Source organism: Pongo abelii, chromosome 4 (genome assembly GCF_028885655.2).
Source record: "Pongo abelii isolate AG06213 chromosome 4, NHGRI_mPonAbe1-v2.0_pri, whole genome shotgun sequence".
Taxonomy (NCBI): domain Eukaryota; kingdom Metazoa; phylum Chordata; class Mammalia; order Primates; family Hominidae; genus Pongo; species Pongo abelii.
The window spans coordinates 74,395,029-74,416,970 of record NC_071989.2 but is presented as its reverse complement, the minus strand read 5'-3'; the positions used below and the strand labels follow the sequence as shown (position 1 = coordinate 74,416,970).

Genomic DNA, 21,942 nt, shown 5'->3' with positions numbered 1-21,942 from the left:
CAAAGAGGATTATGACATGTATCCAACTGTAAATTTATAGGGAAATTGTGTAACGCTTTGTTTAAATTACCTCAGTTATATCTTCTATAGTTAAGATTATAATTCACACACTTCAGTCTGAATACTGATTGTAAAACAGTAAAGTAAATGCCAGAATTATAGCCACAGAATAAGGTAGTGAGTTAACTTGATGGAGTTCATTTTAGGGACATTGTCCCTTGCTTTTGGTATTTTCCAACAATGGTACCATTTATGATTTTATTTTATTTTAGCCATGCCCTTTGGGTTCCCGAGATTTTCGAGAGAAACAGTGTGCAGACTTTGACAATATGCCTTTCCGAGGAAAGTATTATAACTGGAAACCCTATACTGGAGGTAATGTATAACCTGACAGAGCATTCATGCTTGAGCACTTTGCAAATATCAAAGAATATACAGATACATACAAACACATGCATACATTCATGTACATACTAGTTAAAATTAGTGTTTGCCAACAAAAGCAAGGAAATGCTTATAGTACTATAAAGGCTTCATGGTTTATTTGCCCTGTAATAAGGTTTATATATTAGTACAAATGATCGGAAATCATTTCTTAAAACCTAATTATGTTTAACAAGGTATAAAATTCCTTGAAAGGATATCTGGACATCAAAACCATGTAGTATTTTTTGAGCTCTGCTTGAGGCTTCCTTGGGGTATATGTAAGTTACATTATAATCTTTAAATGTTTGCAAATATCACCCTAAAACAAGTTATAAGAATATGAATCAGGAAACTCTGTGTCGTTGCTTAGTCAAAGGCCAAGATTATTGTTATTCTTTTTCAGAGTTAGAAAACATTTTTGCTCTTTAATTTGGGCATGTATCAGGCACTGATCGTTCAATAAGCAGAAATATTTTATATTCCCAAAATATAAATTACATTTTGCTGAAAATTTCTCTTGGAGGCCAGGCATAGTGGCTTATTCCTGTAATCCCAGCACTTTGGGACACCTGAGGCAGGTGGATCACCTGAGGTCAGGAGTTCGAGACTAGCCTGGTCAGCATGGCAAAACACCGTCTCTACTAAAAATACAAAAATTAGCCGGGCATGGTGGCATGTGCCTGTAGTCCCAGCTACTTGGGAGGCTAAGGCAGGAGAATCACTTGAACCCAGGAGGCGGAGGTTGCAGAGAGCCAAGATCACGCCACTGCACTCCAACCTAGGCGACAGAGTGAGATTCCATCTCAAAAAAAAAAAAAAAAAAAGGAAACATACTCTTAAGATAAGTTTACTGTTTGCTTGCTTTTCCAGTATCTTATATTAACAGAATTTTATAGTGACAACTTTATATTTACCACCAAGATTCTACCATTAACATTTTACTATACTTTCTTCATACATGTCTGTTCTTCTCTCCATCCATTTATTAATCCATCTTATTTTTTGATTATTTCAAAGTAAATTGCAGTCATTAATGTACTTTCCTCTAAGTACTTCAGCATGGTAACATTATCCACAGTTCAATTATTTGTTTACTTTTTTCTGTTAAGGCAAGATTATGTACAGTGACATGCAAAATTTTAACTATGCTTTCTCTGGTTTTTGACCAATGCACACACTTAAAAAATCCTATTGAGATACGGAACATTGGCTTTACCTCCAAAATTCCTCTAATCTTTGCCTTAGTCAGTTTGGACTGTGATTACAAGTTACCATAGACTGGAGATCTTAAAACAGAAATTTATTTCTCAGTACTGGAGGCTGGAAATCCAAGATCAAAGTGTCAGCATGGTTAGAGTCTGGTGAGGGCCCTCTTCTGGGTTGTGAACTGTTGTTTTTTCATTATATCCTCACGTGGCAGAAAGAGTGGGGAAAAGAGCTCTCTGGGATCCTTCTTAGAAGGCTACTATTCCCATTCGGAGGGCTCCACTGTCATGACCTAGTTACCTTCCAAAGGCCTCATCTTCAAATTGGGGATTTAGGATTTCAACATATGGGTTTTGGGGGGACACAAACATTCAGTCCATAAAAGTCATTATAGTCCTTTGCAGTCAATAGTTGCCTCTCCCTACTCCTCCTAAGAGACGACCATCATTCTGATTTTTTTTCTCACCATGGTTTAGTTTTGCCTGTTCCAGAACCTCATACTCTATTGTAAATCTTCTTTAAGCCTAATGTTTTTGAGATCTGTCTACATTGTTGTATACAGAAGTGGTTCACTCTAGCCAAGCGCCAGTGGCAGACACCTGTAAGCCCTGGTACTTGGGAGCCTGAGGCAGGAGAATCACTTGAGTCTAGGAGTTCTCTTAAAAAAAAAAAAAAAAGTAGTTTATTCTTTTTTATTGCTGAGCAGTATTCCATCATAATAAACAGTTTTTCCATTCTGCTGTGATGGACACCTGGGTTGTTTCTAGTTTTTAGCTGTTATGAGTAAACTGCTATGAACATATGTGTACTATCATTTTGTGAGCATATGTTTTCATTTTACTTGGGTAAATACTTAGGAGTAGAATTGCTGGGCAATAGATTACATGTGAACTTAGTTTAGTTTTAAAAGAAACTGCCAGATGTTTTTCCAAAGTGATTGTAGCATATTTCACTCTCACTGACAATGTCTGAGGGTTCTACTTGCTGCGCATCTTTGTCAATATTTGGTCTTTTCAGTCTTCTTCTGGTGGGAGTAGAGTGGTATTTCAGTGAAATTTCCATTTCCATTTTCTGATGATAATGTTAAACATGTTTTCATACATTTATTGGCCATTATATATCTCCTTTTGTACTGTCTATTCAAATCTTTTGCCTATTTTTAATTGGGTTGTTTACCTTTTCAAGTGGTAGTCATTCATAAGTTTTACAAATGTTTTGTCACGTTCTGTGGCTTTCCCATTGCTTTTTAAATGGTGTTTTTATCCATATAAGCTTTTAATTTTTCTGTTTTTAATTCCAATTTTTAAATAATTTTTCTTTCTAGTCATTGTGTTTTGTGTCCTAAGGAATCTTTGCCTACCTCAACTTAAGAAAATATTTTCTTATGTTTTCTTCCAAAAGCCTTATTGTTTAGTCCTTACATTTACATCTATGATCTGTCTCAAAATAATTTTTGGTATGATTTGTATCTGTAGTATATTTATGGATTTTCTGTTTTGTTTTGTTGATCGGTCAGTCCTGTGCCAGTACTACACTGACTTGATTACTGTAACTATAGAGTGTAGTCATGAACACAGGTAGGTTTTTTTTGGTTTTTTTTTTATACATTAAGTTCTAGGGTGCATGTGCACAACGTACAGGTTTGTGTACGTGTGCCATGTTTGTGCGCTGCACCCATTGACTCGCCATTTACATTAGGTATATCTCCTAATGCTATCCCTCCCCCTCCCCCCACCACGTGACAGGCCCCGGTGTGTGATGTTCCCCTCCCTGTGTCCAAGTGTTTTCATTGTTCAATTCCCACCTATGAGTGAGAATATGCAGGAACACAGGTAGTTTAAGTTCCATTAACTTTGATGTTTTTTATAAGAGTTCTTCCAATATGCTAGCTGATTTGCATTTTCATGTAAATGTTTGCATCAGTTGTTAATGTCCACAGAAAAACCTGCTGGACTTACGAATGGTGTTATGTTGAATCTATAGATCAATTGAGGGAAAAACTGAGTATTAAACCCTATTGAATTTTACAATTTTTGAACATGGTATATCCCTCAATTTATTTATGTCTTTAATTTCTCCCAGCTATGTTTTGTACTTTTAAGTGTAAGGTCCTGCATGTACTTTACTAAATCAATTCCTGAGTAATTTATGGTTTTGACACTATTGTTAATAAAACTTTTGAAAATTCCATTGATATTTGTATATTAACTTTGTATTCTGTGACCTTTCTAAATTCCCATATTCCTTTCTTTTTTGAGACAGGGTCTGGTTCTGTCATCCAGGCTGGAGAGCAGTGGTGCAATCTCGGCTCACTGAAACCTCCACCTCCTGGGCTCAAGCGATCCTTCCACCTCAGCCCCCTGAGTAGCTGAGACTACAGGCGCACACTGTCATGTCCAGCTAGTTGTACTTTTTGTAGACACAGGGTTTCGCCATGTTGCCCAGGTTGGTCTCCAACTCCTGGGCTCAAGTGATCCGCATGACTCGACCTCCCAAAGTGTTGGAATTACACATCCAGCCTAAATTCCCATATTCTAATTGTTTTACAGATGCTCAGGATTTTTTTGATAAAACAGTCATGTTGTCGTGAAATAGAGACAATCTATTTGAATCTTTATGCCTTTTATTTCATTTTCTTGCTTTAATGCACTGTACTGGGCCTAGAGTATAATTTGTACATGTATTGATTGTATTTTTTATTCTTTATCCTATTAATATGCTGAGTGACCTGATAGATTTGACAATCTCAAACCAAGATTTTTTTTTTGAGACAGGGTCTTGCTCTGTTGCCAAGTCTGGAGTGCAGTGGTGTGATCACAGCACACTGCAGCCTCAACCTCCTGGGCTCAAGCATCCTCCCACCTCAGCCTCCTGAGTAGCTGGGACTGCAGGTGTGTGCCACCATGCCTGGCTAATTTTTGTATTTTTTGTAGAGATGGGGTTTTGTCATGTTGCCCAGGCTGGTCTCCAATGCCTGAGCTCAAGCAATCCACCCATCTCAGCCTCCCAAAGTGCTGGGATTACAGGCGTGAGCCAACGGGCCCAACCTCAAACCAAGCTTATATTTCTAGGATAAACCCCATGTGATCCTGATGTATTTTTTTATGTGTTATTGTATTTAACTTAATTGATAATGTTGTATTGTGGGTATTTGCATCTGTGTTTAAATTTGTAAATATTTTTCTTGTAATTTGTAAATATTTTTCTTGTGATGTCTTTGATAAGTTTTGGTATCAGATGCATTCTGGTTTCCCAAAATAGAATCTTTATTTATTTTTAAAAGAATTTTAGGATTGGTATTATTTCTTCCTTAGAATAGATTTCACTAGTAAAACCAGCCAGGCTTGATATTTTCTTTGTGAAAACCTGTTATTAAAAATTTAACTCCCTTAAGAGAAAAGGGCTATTTGTTTGTTTGTTTGTTTGTTTTAATTTCTTGTGGGATTTTCTTTCTTTTTTTTTTTTTTTTGAGACGAGGTCTCCCTCTGTCACCCAGGCTGCAGTGCAGTGGCCCAGTCATATCTCACTGCAGGCTCAATCTCCCGAGCTCAAGAGATCCTCCCTCCTCAGCCTCCTGAGTAGCTGGCCACCACGCTGGGCTAATTAATTTTTAATTTTTATTTTTAGTAGAGACTACATCTTCCTGTGTTGTCTAGGCTGGTCTCAAACTCCTAAGCTCAAGGGATTCTTCAATCTCAGCCTGCCAAAGTATGGGATTATAGGTGTGAGCCACCATGCCTGGCCTTGTTTCAGTTTTTTATTTTGTGTCTTTAAGAAATTTATGTTATATCCATGTGGTCCAGTTTATTGACATAAAATTGATCATAACATTCTCTTGTTATGCCGTTTAATATTAATATTTATAAAATCTGTAGTGATGTATGCTTTCATTTCTGGTATTGATAATTTGTGTTTTCACTGTTTTTCTTCATCAGTCTTGTTTGAGATTTATCAATTTTATTAATATTTTCAAAGAACCAAATTTTGGCTTTGGTACTCTTTTCTGTAATTTGTCTTTTTTCTAGCTTATTAATTTTTGCTCTTACAGTTATTATTTTCTTATTTATTTTCAGTTTCTTTTGCTCTTTTCCATTTCCAAAATTTGATGTTATATTTTATAGCTTTTAGTTCAAACTATTTTATTCACATTGTGAGTTCTTTGACCTCTGGGTTACTTAGAACTGTTTTGTTTTAATTTCCAAATATTTGAAATTTTCTAGAATTCTTTGTTGTTCATATATAATTTAATTGCATTAAGATTAGAGAATAAGCCAGGTGTGGTGGCTCATGCCTGTAATCTCAGCACTTTGGGAGGCCAAGTTGGGAGGATTTCCTGAGCCCAGGAGTTGGAGACCACCCTGGGCAACATAGTGAGACTTTGTCCACACAAAAAATAAAAAATTAGCTGGGTGTGGTAGCACATGCCTGTAGTCTCAGCTACTCAGGAGGTTGAGGTGGGAGGATCACTTGAGCTCAAGAGGTGGAGGCTACAGTGAGCTATGATCACACCACTGTAGAGTGAGATCCTGTCTTAGAAAAAAAGAAAGAAAATGATTAGAGAATACTCTTTTCTTGGTGAATGTTCTATGTATACTTGGAAAGTAATGTTTTCTGCAGTTATTGGCTACATAGTGTTCTATAGATATCTATGAGATAAACTTGGTTGAGAATGTTGTTTTCAATCTTTTATATTCTTTCTGATTTTTTTCTACTCTCATTCTATCAATTATTGAGAGTGCTGTGTTAAAATCTCCAACTATTATATGGCTTTGCTTTCATTTTTAAAAAGATTTTGCTTCATGTATTTGAATCTTTTTTATTAGGTGCATATACCTTTGAGATTGTTTTGCCATAGTATAGGAGAAGAAGAAGTGTCTGAAATAATTTACAGACTTAATAATTACCATCTACATAATTTCATGCATAGTGAATTAATCCTAAGTTCATACTAAGCATTAACTTAAGGTAATTGGTTAATATGACCTTTCATTTAGAAAATCATTTTAAATTCTTTCTGAAATTAACAACTGTATTAGTCAGGGTTCTCTAGAGGGACAGAACTGATGGAATATATATAAAGGGAAGTTGATTAAGTATTAGTTCAAACGATCACAAGGTCCCACAATAGGCCATCTACAGGCTGAGGAGCAAGGAGAGCCAGTCTGAGTTTCAAAATTGAAGAACTTGGAGTCAAATGTTCGAGGGCAGGAAGCATCCAGCATGGGAGAAAGATGTAGTCTGGGAGGCTAGGCCAGTCTCTCTTTTCACATTTTTCTGCCTGCTTATGTTCTAGCCTAGCTAGCAGCTGATTAGATTGTGCCCAACCAGATTAAGGGTGGGTCTGCCTTTCCCAGGCCACTGACTCAAATGTTAATCTCCTTTGGCAACACCGTCACAGACACACCCAGGATCTACACTTTGTATCCTTCAATCCAATCAAGTTGACACTCTGTATTAACCATCACAACAGCCTTACCTTTTTTTCCCCATTTCACTGAGATATAATTGACAAAAATTGTATACAGTTAAGGTGTACAATGTAATGTTTTGATATACATATATGCTGTGAAATGATTACCATAATCAAGCTAATTAATGTATCCGTCACCTCACATATTTACCTTTTCTGTGTGTATGACGTGAATACCTAAGATCTACTCTCTTAACAAATTTAAAGTATACTATACATTATTCGTAACTACACTATATTAGATCTCTAGAACTGATCCCCCTTATAACTGAAAGCTGGTACCCTTTGAGCAACATCTCCCTATTTCCACCCAATCCCTGATAAGCTCTCTCTGTTTCTATGAGTTTGACTTTTTTAGATTCCACATATAAGTGAGATCATACAGTATTTGTATCTGGCTTATTTCACTTAGCATTATGTGCCCCAGGATTTCTTTATTTCTTTCTCATTTAAGATGGAATGATATTTCATTATATATGTCTATATAAAATAATTTTCTTATCCATTCATCTGCTGACAGACACTTGGGTTGTTTCTATATCTTGACTAATGTGAATAATGCTTCAATGAACGTGGGAGTGTAGGTGTCTCTTCAAGATAGTGATTTTATTTCCTTTGGATATATACCCAGAAGTGGGATTGCTGGATCATATGGTTATTCCATTTTTAATTTTTGGAGAAGCCTGCGTACTGTTTTCCATAATGGCACAGCCAGTTTACATTCCCACCAATAATGTATATGAGTTTTCTTTTCTCCACATCCTCACCTACACTTGTGATCTTGTGACTTTTTTGTAATAGCCATCCTAACATGTGTGAGGTAATATCTCATGGTAGTTTTTATTTGCAGTTCCCTGATGATTAGTGATTTTGCACACCTTTTCATGTACCTGTTGCCATTTGTATCTCTTCTTTGGGGAAAAAAAGTCTATTCACATTCTTTGCCTATTTTTTAATTAGATTTTTTTTTTAAACTATTGAGTTGTATGAGTTCCTTATATGTTTTGGGTATTTTCTCCTATTCTGTGGATTGCCTTTTCATTTTGTTGATTGTTTCCTTTGCTGTGCAGAAACTTTTTAGTTTGACGTAGTCCCGCTTGTTTATTTTGGCATTTTTTGTCTGTGCTTTTGGTGTCATATCCAAAAAATCATTGTCAAGACCATTGTGCTGGAGCTTTGCCCTTATATTTTCTTCTAGTAGTCTTATGTTTAATTCTTTAATCCCATTTCAGTTGATTTTTGTGTATAAGTATCCAATTTCTTTTTCCTTCTTTTTTTTTTTTTTTGCATGTGAACGTCTATTTTCCCCAGCACCACCTATTGAAGAGACTATCCTCTCCTCACTCTATTTTCTTGCTACCTTTGTCAAAGATTAGTTGACTGTATATGCATGGGCTTATTTTCAGGCTTAATATTTGTTCCATTGCTCTACTTATCTGTTTTAATAAAGTACTATACTGTTCTGATTGCTACAGGTTATATAGTTCAAAATCAGGAAGTGTGATGCCTCTAGCTTTGTTGTTCTTGCTCAAGATTGCTGTGGCTATCTGGAGTCCTTTTTAGTTTCATACGAATTTTAGGATTGTTTTTTCTATTTTTGTGAAAAGTATCATTGGAATTTTCATAGAGATTGCATCGAATCCATAGATCACTTTGGGAAGTATGGACATTTTGACAATATTGATCTTTCCAATCCATGAACACATGACATCTTTCCATTATTTGTGTCTTCTTCAGTTTTTTTCATCAGTGTTATACCTAAGTATTTTTATGCTATGGTAAATAAGATTGTTTTCTTAATTTCTATCTTATGTGATTCATTGTTAGTGTATAGAAATGGACTGATTTTTGTATGTTGATTTTTGTATCTGTATTTACTGAATTTTTTATTAGTTTTAACAGTTTTTTGGTGGAGCCTTTAGGGTCTTCTATGTATAAGAATATGTTGTCAGCAAACAGAGACAATTTTTCTTCTTCCATTCCATCTTGCATGCCTTTTATTTCTTTTTCTTGCTTACTTGCTGTGACTAGGACTTCAGTACTATGTTGAATAGAAGTAGTGAGAATGGGCATCGTTAGCTTGTTCCTGATTTTAGAGGAAAAAATGTCAGCCTTTCATCACTGAGTATGATGTTAGCTATGGACTTGTCATATGGGACATTTATTGTGTAGAGGTATATTCTTTCTGTACTTAATTTTTATAATGAAAACATGTTGAATTTTGTCAGATGCTGTTTTCGCATCTATTGAGATGATCATTTGGATTTTGTCCTTCATTTTGTTAATATGGTGTATTACACTGCCTGATTTGTGTATGTTGAACCATCCTTGCATCCTCAGGATAAACCCTGCCTGATCATGGTGAATGATCCTTTTAATTTGCCATTTAATTAATTTGCTAGTATTTTGTTGAAAACTTTTGCATCCATGTTCATCAGGGATATTGGCCTGTAATTTTCTTTTCTGTTAGTATCCTTGTCTGGCTTGTTATCAGGGTAATGCTGCCCTCATAAAATGTATTTGGAGTATTCCCTTCTCTGCAATGTTTTTGAAAAAGTGTGAGAAAAATTGGTATTAATTCTTCTTTAAATGTTTGGTATAATTCACTGGTGAAGTATAAGGTATCGCACTTTTATTTGATGAGAGGTTTTTTTTTTACTGTTTCAACCTCTCTTCTTATTATTGCTCTGTTCAGATTTTCTATTTGTTCGTGATTCAGTCTTTGTTGTATGTCTCTAGAACTTTATTCATTTCTTCTAGTTTATCTAACTTGTTGACATATAAGTGTTCATAGTAGTCTCATGGTCCTTTGCATTTCTGTGGTGTCAGTTGTAATGTCTCCTCTTTCATTTCTGATTTTTATTTGAGGCTTTTCTCTTTCTCTCCTAGTATAGCTAAAGGTATGTCAATTTTGTTTATCTTCAAAAAAAATCAACTCAATTTTGTTTATCTTTTCAATTTATTTTCTTTTCTCTATTTATTTCTGCCCTGAGCTTTGTTATTTCCTTCCTTCTTCTAACTTTGGGGTTACGTTGTTCTTCCTTTTCTAGTTCCTTGAGATGTAAAGTTAAGTTGTTTGAAATCTTTCTCCTTTTTTCATGTTAGACATTTATTGCTATAATCCTTTTTCCTTGAAGTGCATCTGCAGCATCTCATAAGTTTTGGAATGTTGTGTTTCTATTTTTACTTGTCATAAGATTTTTTGTTTGTTTGTTTTGTTGTTGTTGTTTGTTTGTTTGTTTGTTTTTCAGACAGAATCTCATTTAGTCATCCAGGCTGCAGGGCAGTGGTGCAATCCTGGCTGACTGCAACCTCCACTTCCCAGGGTCAAGTGATTCTCCTGCCTCAGCCTCCCGAGTAGCTGGGATTACAGACGTGTACCACCATGACCAGCTAACTTTTTGTAGTTTTAGTAGAGACTAGGTTTCAACATGTTGGCCTGGCTGGTCTCAAACTCCTGACCTCAAGTGATCCACCTACCTCGGCCTCCCAAAGTGGTGGGATTACAGGTGTAAACCACTGCACCCAGCCCCAGGTCATAAGATACTTTTAGATTTACTTTTTTATTTCTTCTTTGGCCCATTGATTGTTCAGGAGCATGTTCTTTAATTTCCACATATTTGTGAATTTTCCAGTTTTCTTTTTTTAACTGATTTCTAGTTTTATACCACTGTGGTCAGAAAAATACTTGATATGATTTCAATCTTAAATGTGTTAAGACTTGTTTTGTGGCCTAACATATATATATCCTGGAAAATTTTCTGTGTGGGCTTGAAAAGACAGTATATTTTGATGCTTCTGGATGGAATTTTTTGTATGTCTATTAATTCTATTTGCTCTAAAGTATAATTCAAGTGCATCTTTTTCTTATTGGTATCCTGTCTGGATGATCTATCCATTGTTGAAAGTAGACTACTGAAGTATCTTCCTATTGAATTGCTGTCTATTTCTCTCATTGTATTTTAATATTGCTTTATATATTTAGGTACTCCAATGTTGGGTGCATATTTACAATGGTAAATTGTACTGAATTCATGAATTGACTCCTTTATCATTATATAATGACTTTCTTTGTCTCTTATTACAGTTTTTGACTAATAGCCTATTTTGCCTGATATAAGTATAGCTCTCCCAGCTCTCTTTTGGTTTCTGTTTCCATAGAATATATTTTCCCATCACTTAACTTTTAGACTATGTGTGTTATTAAATCTGAAGTAAGTCACTTGTAGGCAATATGGAGTTGTCTTGTTTTTTTTAAAAAAAACCCATTCATTTTGTTTTTCATTGTAGAATTTAATCCATTTACATTTAAAGTAATTATTATTTTTTTTTATTATTATTATACTTTAAGTTTTAGGGTACATGTGCACAATGTGCAGGTTAGTTATATATGTATACATGTGCCATGCTGGTGTGCTGCACCCATTAACTCGCCATTTAGCATTAGGTATATCTCCTAATGCTATCCCTCCCCCCTCCCCCCACCCCACATCAGTCCCCAGAGTGTGATGTTCCCCTTCCTGTGTCCATGTGTTCTCATTGTTCAATTCCCACCTATGAGTGAGAACGTGCGGTGTTTGGTTTTTTGTCCTCGCGATAGTTTACTGAGAATGATGATTTCCAATTTCATCCATGTCCCTACAAAGGACATGAACTCATCATTTTTTATGGCTGCATAGTATTCCATGGTGTATATGTGCCACATTTGCTTAATCCAGTCTATCATTGTTGGACATTTGGGTTGGTTCCAAGTCTTTGCTATTGTGAATAGTGCCACAATAAACATACGTGTGCATGTGTCTTTATAGCAGCATGATTTATAGTCCTTTGGGTATATACCCAGTAATGGGATGGCTGGGTCAAATGGTATTTCTAGTTCTAGATCCCTGAGGAATTGCCACACTGACTTCCACAAGGGTTGAACTAGTTTACAGTCCCACCAACAGTGTAAAAGTGTTCCTATTTCTCCACATCCTCTCCAGCACCTGTTGTTTCCTGACTTTTTAATGATCGCCATTCTAACTGGTGTGAGATGGTATCTCACTGTGGTTTTGATTTGCATTTCTCTGATGGCCAGTGATGGTGAGCATTTTTTCACGTGTCTTTTGGCTGCATAAATGTCTTCTTTTGAGAAGTGTCTGTTCATATCCTTTGCCCACTTTTTGATGGGGTTGTTTGTTTTTTTCTTGTAAATTTGTTTGAGTTCATTGTAGATTCCGGATATTAGCCCTTTGTCAGATGAGGAGGTTGCGAAAATTTTCTCTCATTTTGTAGGTTGCCTGTTCACTCTGATGGTAGTTTCTTTTGCTGTGCAAAAGCTCTTGAGTTTAATTAGATCCCATTTGTCAATTCTGGCTTTTGTTGCCATTGCTTTTGGTGTTTTAGACATGAAGTCCTTGCCCATGCCTATGTCGTGAATGGTAATGCCTAGGTTTTCTTCTAGGGTTTTTATGGTTTTAGGTCTAACGTTTAAGTCTTTAATCCATCTTGAATTGATTTTTGTATAAGGTGTAAGGAAGGGATCCAGTTTCAGCTTTCTACATATGGCTAGCCAGTTTTCCCAGCACCATTTATTAAATAGGGAATCCTTTCCCCATTTCTTGTTTTTGTCAGGTTTGTCAAAGATCAGATAGTTGTAGATATGCGGCGTTATTTCCGAGGGCTCTGTTCTGTTCCATTGATCTATATCTCTGTTTTGGTACCAGTACCTGCTATTTTGGTTACTGTAGCCTTGTAGTATAGTTTGAAGTCAGGTAGCGTGATGCCTCCAGCTTTGTTCTTTTGGCTTAGGATTGACTTGGCGATGCGGGCTCTTTTTTGGTTCCATATGAACTTTAAGGTAGTTTTTTCCAATTCTGTGAAGAAAGTCATTGGTAGCTTGATGGGGATGGCATTGAATCTATAAATTACCTTGGGCAGTATGGCCATTTTCACGATATTGATTCTTCCTACCCATGAGCATGGAATGTTGTTCTATTTGTTTGTATCCTCTTTTATTTCAGTGAGCAGTGGTTTGTAGTTCTCCTTGAAGAGGTCCTTCACGTCCCTTGTAAGTTGGATTCCTAAGTACTTTATTCTCTTTGAAGCAATTGTGAATGGGAGTTCACTCATGATTTGGCTCTCTGTTTGTCTTTTATTGGTGTATAAGAATGCTTGTGATTTTTGTACACGGATTTTGTATCCTGAGACTTTGCTGAAGTTGCTTATCAGCTTAAGGAGATTTTAGGCTGAGACAGTGGGGTTTTCTAGATATACAATCATGTTGTCTGCAAACAGGGACAATTTGACTTCCTCTTTTCCTAATTGAATACCCTTTATTTCCTTCTCCTGCCTAATTGCCCTGGCCAGAACTTCCAACATTATGTTGAATAGGAGTGGTGAGAGAGGGCATCCCTGTCTTGTGCCAGTTTTCAAAGGGAAGGCTTCCAGTTTTTGCCCATTCAGTATGATATTGGCTGTGGGTTTGTCACAGATAGCTCTTATTATTTTGAGATACGTCCCATTGATACCTAATTTATTGAGAGTTTTTAGCATGAAGAGTTGTTGAATTTTGTCAAAGGCCTTTTCTGCATCTATTGAGATAATCATGTGGTTTTTGTCTTTGGTTCTGTTTATATGCTGGATTACATTTATTGATTTGCGTATATTGAACCAGCCTTGCATCCCAGGGATGAAGCTCACTTGATCATGGTGGATAAGCTTTTTGATGTGCTGCTGGATTCGGTTTGCCAGTATTTTATTGAGGATTTTTGCATCAATGTTCATCAAGGATATTGGTCTAAAATTCTCTTTTTTGGTTGTGTCTCTGCCCGGCTTTGGTATCAGGATGATGCTGGCCTCATAAAATGAGTTAGGGAGGATTCCCTCTTTTTCTATTGATTGGAATAATTTCAGAAGGAATGGTACCAGTTCCTCCTTATACCTCTGGTAGAATTCGGCTGTGAATCCATCTGGTCCTGGACTCTTTTTGGTTGGTAAGCTATTGATTATTGCCACAATTTCAGCTCCTGTTATTGGTCTATTCAGAGATTCAACTTCTTCCTGGTTTAGTCTTGGGAGAGTGTATGTGTCAAGGAATTTATCCATTTCTTCTAGATTTTCTAGTTTATTTGCATAGAGGTGTTTGTAGTATTCTCTGATGGTAGTTTGTATTTCTGTGGGATCAGTGCTGATATCCCCTTTATCATTTTTTATTGTGTCTATTTGATTCTTCTCTCTTTTTTTCTTTATTAGTCTTGCTAGCGGTCTATCAATTTTGTTGATCCTTTCAGAAAAACAGCCCCTGGATTCATTGATTTTTTGAAGGGTTTTTTTGGTCTCTATTTCCTTCAGTTCTGCTCTGATTTTAGTTATTTCTTGCCTTCTGCTAGCTTTTGAATGTGTTTGCTCTTGCTTTTCTAGTTCTTCTAATTGTGATGTTAGGGTGTCAATTTTGGATCTTTCCTGCTTTCTCTTGTGGGCATTTAGTGCTATAAATTTCCCTCTACACACTGCTTTGAATGTGTCCCAGAGATTCTGGTACGTTGTGTCTTGGTTCTCGTTGGTTTCAAAGGACATCTTTATTTCTGCCTTCATTTCGTCATGTACCCAGTAGTCATTCAGGAGCAAGTTGTTCAGTTTCCATGTAGTTGTGCAGTTTTGAGTGAGTTTCTTAATCCTGAGTTCTAGTTTGATTGCACTGTGGTCTGAGAGACAGTTTGTTATAATTTCTGTTCTTTTACATTTGCTGAGGAGAGTTTTACTTCCAAGTATGTGGTCAATTTTGGAATAGGTGTGGTGTGGTGCTGAAAAAAATGTATATTCTGTTGATTTGGGGTGGAGAGTTCTGTAGATGTCTATTAGGCCCGCTTGGTGCAGAGCTGAGTTCAATTCCTGGGTATCCTTGTTAACTTTCTGTCTTGTTGATCGTCTAATGTTGACAGTAGGGTGTTAAAGTCTCCCATTATTATTGTGTGGGAGTCTAAGTCTCTTTGTAGGTCACTCAGGACTTGCTTTATGAATCTGGGTGCTCCTGTATTGGGTGCATATATATTTAGGATAGTTAGCTCTTCTTGTTGAATTGATCCCTTTACCATTATGTAATGGCCTTCTTTGTCTCTTTTGATCTTTGTTGGTTTAAAGTCTGTTTTATCAGAGACTAGGATTGCAACCCTTGCCTTTTTTTGTTTTCCATTTGCTTGGTAGATTAAAGTAATTATTTTTCAATAATTACTTACTAGTTATATCTTGTCAATTGTTTTTGGCTGTTTTGTAGACTTTTTTTGTTCCTTTTTCTTTGCTGTCTTCCTTTATAATTTGATGATTTTCTGTAGTAGTATGCTTTGATTTCATATATATATATATATCTGCTATAGGTATTTTGCTTTGTGATTACCATGAGGCTTATATAAAAATCTGTAGTTATAATAGTCTGTTTTAAGCTGTTAGCAACTTACCTTCAATCATATACAAAAATTTGACACTTTTACTCTTCTATTTTATATTTTTCATGTTACAGTCTACATCTTTTTATATCATAGTCCATTCACAAATTAGTGTAGCTGTCAGCCTCTTCTGGCCTGCAGGGATTCTGCTGAGAAATCTGCTGATAGACCTATGGAGTTCCCTTGTATGTTTTGAATCTTTTTCTCTTGCCTTCAAAATTCTTTGTCTTTGATTTTTGACAGTTTAATTATAATGTGTGTGAAGTCTTCATTGGGTTCAGCCTTATTAGAGATCTTTGAGCTTCATGTATTTGAATGTGCATGTTGCTCTCTAGATTTGGGAATTTCTCAGCCATTATTTCTTTAAATAAGCCTATTCCACTTTCTTTTCCATCTAAGATTCCTATAATGTGAAAATGTAGTTATCTTGGTGATGTCCCATAAATCCTTTTTATTCTTTTTCCTCTGACTGGAAGTTTTTAAATGACCCCTCTTCAAGTTCATAGATTCTTTCTTCTGCTGGATCAAGTCTACTGTTGATGCTCTCTGTTACATTTTTCATTTTATTCATTGTTTTCTTTACCTCCAGAATCTGTTTTTATTATTGATTTCTATCTCTTTATTGAACTTCTCACTTTGTTCATGTATTGTTTTTCTGATTTCATTAAGTTGTCTGTGTTCTCTTATAGCTCCCTCAGCTTCCTTAAAACAATTATTTTGAATTCTTTTTCATGCCATTCATAGATCTCCATGTCTTTGGGGTTGGTTATTGGAATATTACCATGTTTCTTTGGTGGTATCATGTTTTCTTGATTTTTCTTCTGGTTCCTTGAAGTATTGTGTTGCTGTCTTTGCATTTGGAGAATGCAGTCTTTACTAACTGGCTTCCAGAGAAAAATGTCTTCACCAAACAGCCAGGTTAAAGATTCTGAGGCTCTCTCAGACCTTTTCTATGGATGTGCCTACTCCACACCTCCTATTCTCTCTTGGGGAGGAATTCTTAAGAATGTATCCCTCTCTGGATTCCACAAAGCTGGACCAGGTGCTGAGAGCCTCCTGTTTGTTTTTTCTAGGGTGGTTCCCTAAATGCTCAAGTTGTATGACTTCTCCCAATCCTGCAAAGTTGTGTTGACTGTCTGCATAAAATGCTTACTTTCAGTCCATGGGAGCATGCTTGGGCTGCTGGCCTACAGCAGTTGGGGGAGGATGGGGCATGCAGAGTTTTTGAGGCAACTGTTGACTAGTTGTGAGGTGGCCCATAGGCAAAACATCTCAAATGGCTCATGAGTTGGCTTCCCAACAGAGTCCATGGAGTGGTACTTGGGCCTATGGCCTCTCTTCTCTGCTCCCAGCCTCTTCCAACCACTCAGCCATGCTGATCACCTCAGTATTCTGGATGAGGCAAGAAAACAGTAGGACTCTTGGGCAGCATCCCACACAGCTAGGGAAGCTTGGTGCTTACTCTCTATACTCTCACTTTCCCCTGTGGGAGAATCACAGGTGGGGGAGGGTGGCAAGGAGTCTCTCTTTTTACTGAGCTGTGCTGCCTTGAGGGAGGTGTGATACAGGTGAAATGAAACTGGTCTTAAACCTCTTCAATTTGTCTGTTTGGGGATTTTTTTCTTTCTCCACTGGCGTGCTGGAACTTTTCTGCTGGAGTCCCATAAAGGTACACTTGTCTATAAGTAGCTGTCAAAATTGATCCTTCTGCAGGGAGATGATAGTAGAAAGCTCCTCTTCCACCATCTTGCTGATGTCACTGTAGTGGTACCTTTTCTGAAAGCTCATTGTATCAGAAGAAGCTGAACACATCTTCAGCAGTAAATAAGAAACTTATTCCCGTTTTCATCACATAGTATTGTGGGCTAAGGAATATAACCATAGTATTTATATGTCCTGCCTATCAAATATTATGTTACATAATTAATGTTAAAATTGAATAAACGGAAGACTCAGCTTCTCTTTTTAAAGCCTAATGCATAAAATGCTATATTAAATTCCAAAGCATTACAATAAAAAAATGAGAGAAGAACTGTATTGGGTAACAATGAAAAAATTTCCAGTAAGATTCATGGACATTTAGGGTAATTTAATTCATGAGAATCATATAAAAATAAATACAAGTAGTTTTATTATCAGATTGGGAAGAAATTATTTTATTTATTACTTGTTATTTCTATACTCAGTATGGCAAAATTAATCATTAACCTAACGCTAAAAATCACATTATAAGTTAGATAGAAGCTCTATAGCCTAGAAACATTGAAAATGGAAGAAAACATAGACTCAGGCCAGAGGTTGTAAGTTGGCAATTTAGGGACCAGTTTTTACCTACATACATATTTTAGCCTCCCACAATATTTTTTTAACAAAACTTTGAATCAGTTGATACATTTAAAAACAAGAAGAGTTTAGATGGAAAAAAAACTTAAGTTTTTATCTTCTCTTGAAAAAACAGACTGACAATATTGGACTATCTTCTTGCAGAACAGCATTCAACTGTAGCAGTGATCTCCTGTACTAGAATGTGCTCTCTCTAATTTATCATTGACTCTACCACCCAGTCTATTTTCTTTTTCTTTGCTTACCGTCAACCTGCAGAAACATGATTTCTAAGAACTTCACTGCGATGTAGGCATGTCATTTCATCTTTCTGCTTTATTTCCTTTATTAGAAGTAGTCCTCTTTATTTCAAAGAGAAATTTTAGCAGCATAATTAGATATGGTCAAAGTGATGAAATAGAATTACAAAAGAAAATATTTTAAGTCATGATTTTAGTCAATAATTACATACTTACAAATAGTAGCTTTATCTTGTGCTGCTTTTAATACAATAAGTCCACATTTATTGCTATTTTTCCAATATACGATAGTTATGATATGTACTCTGTTTTTTAAAATTGCAGTTACCTAAGCCTGTTTTTAACTTCAGCCTTAAAAAACACAAATTTCAATGACAAAATGAAAATGCTCAAGTTGCTGTATGTATTTATTCACAAACAAAATTGATGTTTTAATTATTCAAATATTTTATATTTTATCTTTGATTAATTATATTTTATATTTATCTTTGATTAATTTCATAAGAATTAATCAAATTTAAAGCTATAATTAATTTTAGTTTTGATTTGCTAAGCTCATAAAAATTTATATCCATGCTAAAGCCAAGTTCACAGACTATGATATGCTTAAGGCAGGTACAAATTTAGTTTTATTTTATAACTACCATATCCTTGCTTGATGTGGCAGAGTTTTTGTATCAGCTTCAGTAACATATGTAGCAGAAACTTCTATTTGTTAGACAAGGTTATTTTTTCAAGCATCCTTGAAGTTTATTTTCTTAGGTCTTTTTAAAAAATTGTTTTTCTTGGCCAGGCACAGTGGCTCACGCCTGTAATCCCAGCACTTTGGGAGGCCAAAGCAGGTGGATCACCTGAGGTCAGGAGTTCAAGGCCAGCCTGACTAACATGGTGAAACCCTGTCTCTACTAAAAATACAAAAATTAGACGGGCATAGTGGCAGGTGCCTGTAATCCCAGCTACTCCGGAGGCTGAGGCAGGAGAATCTCTTGAACCCAGGAGGCAGAGGTTGCAGTGAGCCGAGATGGCGCCATTGCACTCCGGCCTGGGTGACAGAGCAAGACTCCATCTCAAAAAAAAAATTGTTTTTCTTTCATTTATTTTTTTAAAAACATTCAATTACCTTCACTATGATCCCTTTTTACCTAAATTGTAAATATATAATGGAATATAGAAATACAAAATACATTATAAATATATAATTATGTTATAAATAAATAATGGAAATACCTGAAACTTTTAAACCTGAAAACTGCTGAGCAAGTCCCCCTTTAAGTTGCACAACCAATTAAAATAAAGGTGAAATTTTAGAAAAGGAGGAAAGAAACCTACACAATCAGGCATATAAGCAGGGAATGATGTCTACGTGAATTATAAATTTGCCGTGGATAATACTGAATCACTGTTCATTAGGACAACCACTCCACTTATTTCTCTTCTACTGTATTTGTCCAGGTGGGGTAAAACCTTGTGCATTAAACTGCTTGGCTGAAGGTTATAATTTCTACACTGAACGTGCTCCTGCGGTGATCGATGGGACGCAGTGCAATGCGGATTCACTGGATATCTGCATCAATGGAGAATGCAAGGTTGCTCAGATTTTACTCCTTTCTGTTGAGGTTTTTGAGACTTTTATCTTTTTCTCATTAACTCCTATTTAAATACTATGTTTAATTTTTTTAAAAAAAGGGGGCCACATTTTAGAGAAATTCAATTTCCATTAAGAATAATAAAATATGTAAAGGTAAAATGACCCATTCATATTCAAGCACCATACAAATGTGCTTTATTCTGGTATTCTAGTTATTTTTACAGTGATTGCCAGAAGTATGAAAATATTTTGGATTTTAATTTCCGTTATTCTTCTGTTCTGTTTACAAACAAGATGATAGAAAAAGAGAGAGAATGAGGATTCAGCTCTTATTCATACGCCTACCATATGTTCTTTTTGGAAGATTATTTGATACATTTGATAGCATAAATTTTCCTCAAAGTGTGAAACAGCCGTGCTCCTCCTACTTTATCTCCTTTTGAAGGATTTACAATGGTTTTCACTGTAGAGTTAGTCTTTATCTTATTAAAGCATTTGCTTTAGAGAACTAGTCAGACTAGTTGGGAATTGTAGGAGCAAATCCATGCTATTTTCCTAGACCTGTGTATGATTATAACATAATAAGAAAAGCCACAAAAACCACTATTTTCGTAAATTTTTTTACTTGTCTGGTTTTGTTTTACTTTAAAGAGAAGGACAAATTAAGTGCTTCAAACTGAGAAAGACAAGATAAAAAGCACCATTTTACTTAGTCTCATAATTTCTTGGAAAAGTTTCTATCCTTCTGGCTACTTGTCTACAAATATATCTGATGATTCAGTTTGTGTATGATATTTGTGTGTGTTTATGTATCTGTGGGCAAGCGGTAGTTTATTTTCTTGAAGAAAAAGTTATTTTTGTGGTAGTATTCAGGTTTTTCAAATAACAAAGACCCAAGTATGGTTTTTATTCACGGATTACCTTACTTTTCTTTTCTTTACTGGAAAAACAAGCAAATAAATAAGTTATATGTATTTCATTAGTTATGATTCCAAGAATTTCTCTCTTGACACACTGAATATTCCTCTCTGTTTTCAGCACGTAGGTTGTGATAATATTTTGGGATCTGATGCTAGAGAAGATAGATGTCGAGTCTGTGGAGGGGACGGAAGCACATGTGATGCCATTGAAGGGTTCTTCAATGATTCACTGCCCAGGGGAGGTGAGTATGTAGAGAGAACTCTTCCTCACACCTCTGGTGTACTTGGAGGAGCCAAAACCCTTGTTTCGCCTCCCCGTTTTTCGGATTTCTTTATTTAGGCAGACAATGTTTTCTTCCCCAAATTGCTTTCAGTCGTTTTAGTGTTAAATGTGGCTTCATGTAAGACATTTTAAGGAAATATTCTCTCTCTCTACTTAACTTCATTTAGCCATGTTTCTTTAAGGTGTACATTCTCACAGAGCATTGATATGAGGGGCATGTGCTGAGGAAGAAAAGGAACCATTATTATACGTGTTGAGGCTTTTAAAACATCTTGAGATAATTTTAGAGAAAAAGACTGTTAAATACTGTTTCTCTAAAATGTATTCATGAACCCAAAGGGTAATTTGCCCATATTTCATAATTCATAAAATGCAAAGTCAAAGAAAGAATGGAATAATAAGGCAACTATTAGTATTGAATGGTTACCAAATACTCGTTTCCTGACCAAGGCTACTTAATACTGGCTATCTTCTGTGTTCCAGGCTACATGGAAGTGGTGCAGATACCAAGAGGCTCGGTTCACATTGAAGTCAGAGAAGTTGCCATGTCAAAGAACTATATTGGTATGTTAGACTGGTATGTTAGTTTGCTGGATTTTAAAAGTAAATGAGGAAAAATAGCACAGTATCATGAAGGAAAAGGCATGCTGCTTTGAGGTAGATCACTTTCATGCTAAAATGAAGTAAGCTCCAAGTTTTATAGGAACACATGTACAATGCTAAAGAGAAAAATTAGAATTTATAGCTTACTCTTCACTGGGTTATTTTATATATTTAAAAAATCGGGCCAGGCGCTGTGGCTCACGCCTGTAATCCCAGCACTTTGGGAGGCCGAGGCGGGCGGATCACGAGGTCAGGAGATCCAGACCATCTTGGCTAACACAGTGAAACCCCGTCTCTAATAAAAATACAGAAAAATTAGCTGGGTGTGGTGGCGGGCACCTGTAGTCCCAGCTACTCGGGAGGCTGAGGCAGGAGAATGGCATGAACCCAGGAGGCGGAGCTTGCAGTGAGTGGAGATCCTGCCACTGCACTCCAGCCTGG

At 36.1% G+C, this 21,942-nt stretch overlaps 1 protein-coding gene across 13 annotated transcripts in view; it reads left to right on the top strand.

The window, feature by feature from the left end:
- Positions 1 to 21,942, top strand: part of ADAMTS6 (ADAM metallopeptidase with thrombospondin type 1 motif 6) — a 331,685-nt gene that overhangs the window by 240,090 nt on the left and 69,653 nt on the right. For all 13 annotated transcript variants that reach the window (XR_010139960.1, XR_010139961.1, XR_010139962.1 and 10 more), the window contains 4 exons: positions 273 to 375; positions 19,560 to 19,693; positions 20,734 to 20,857; positions 21,382 to 21,462. Coding sequence is in view for 10 of the 13 variants with exons in the window: in XM_024247310.3 (XP_024103078.2) it covers positions 273 to 375; positions 19,560 to 19,693; positions 20,734 to 20,857; positions 21,382 to 21,462 (442 nt within the window). In the remaining 3 variants the exon portion in view is untranslated. The remainder of the gene's footprint in view (positions 1 to 272; positions 376 to 19,559; positions 19,694 to 20,733; positions 20,858 to 21,381; positions 21,463 to 21,942) is intronic.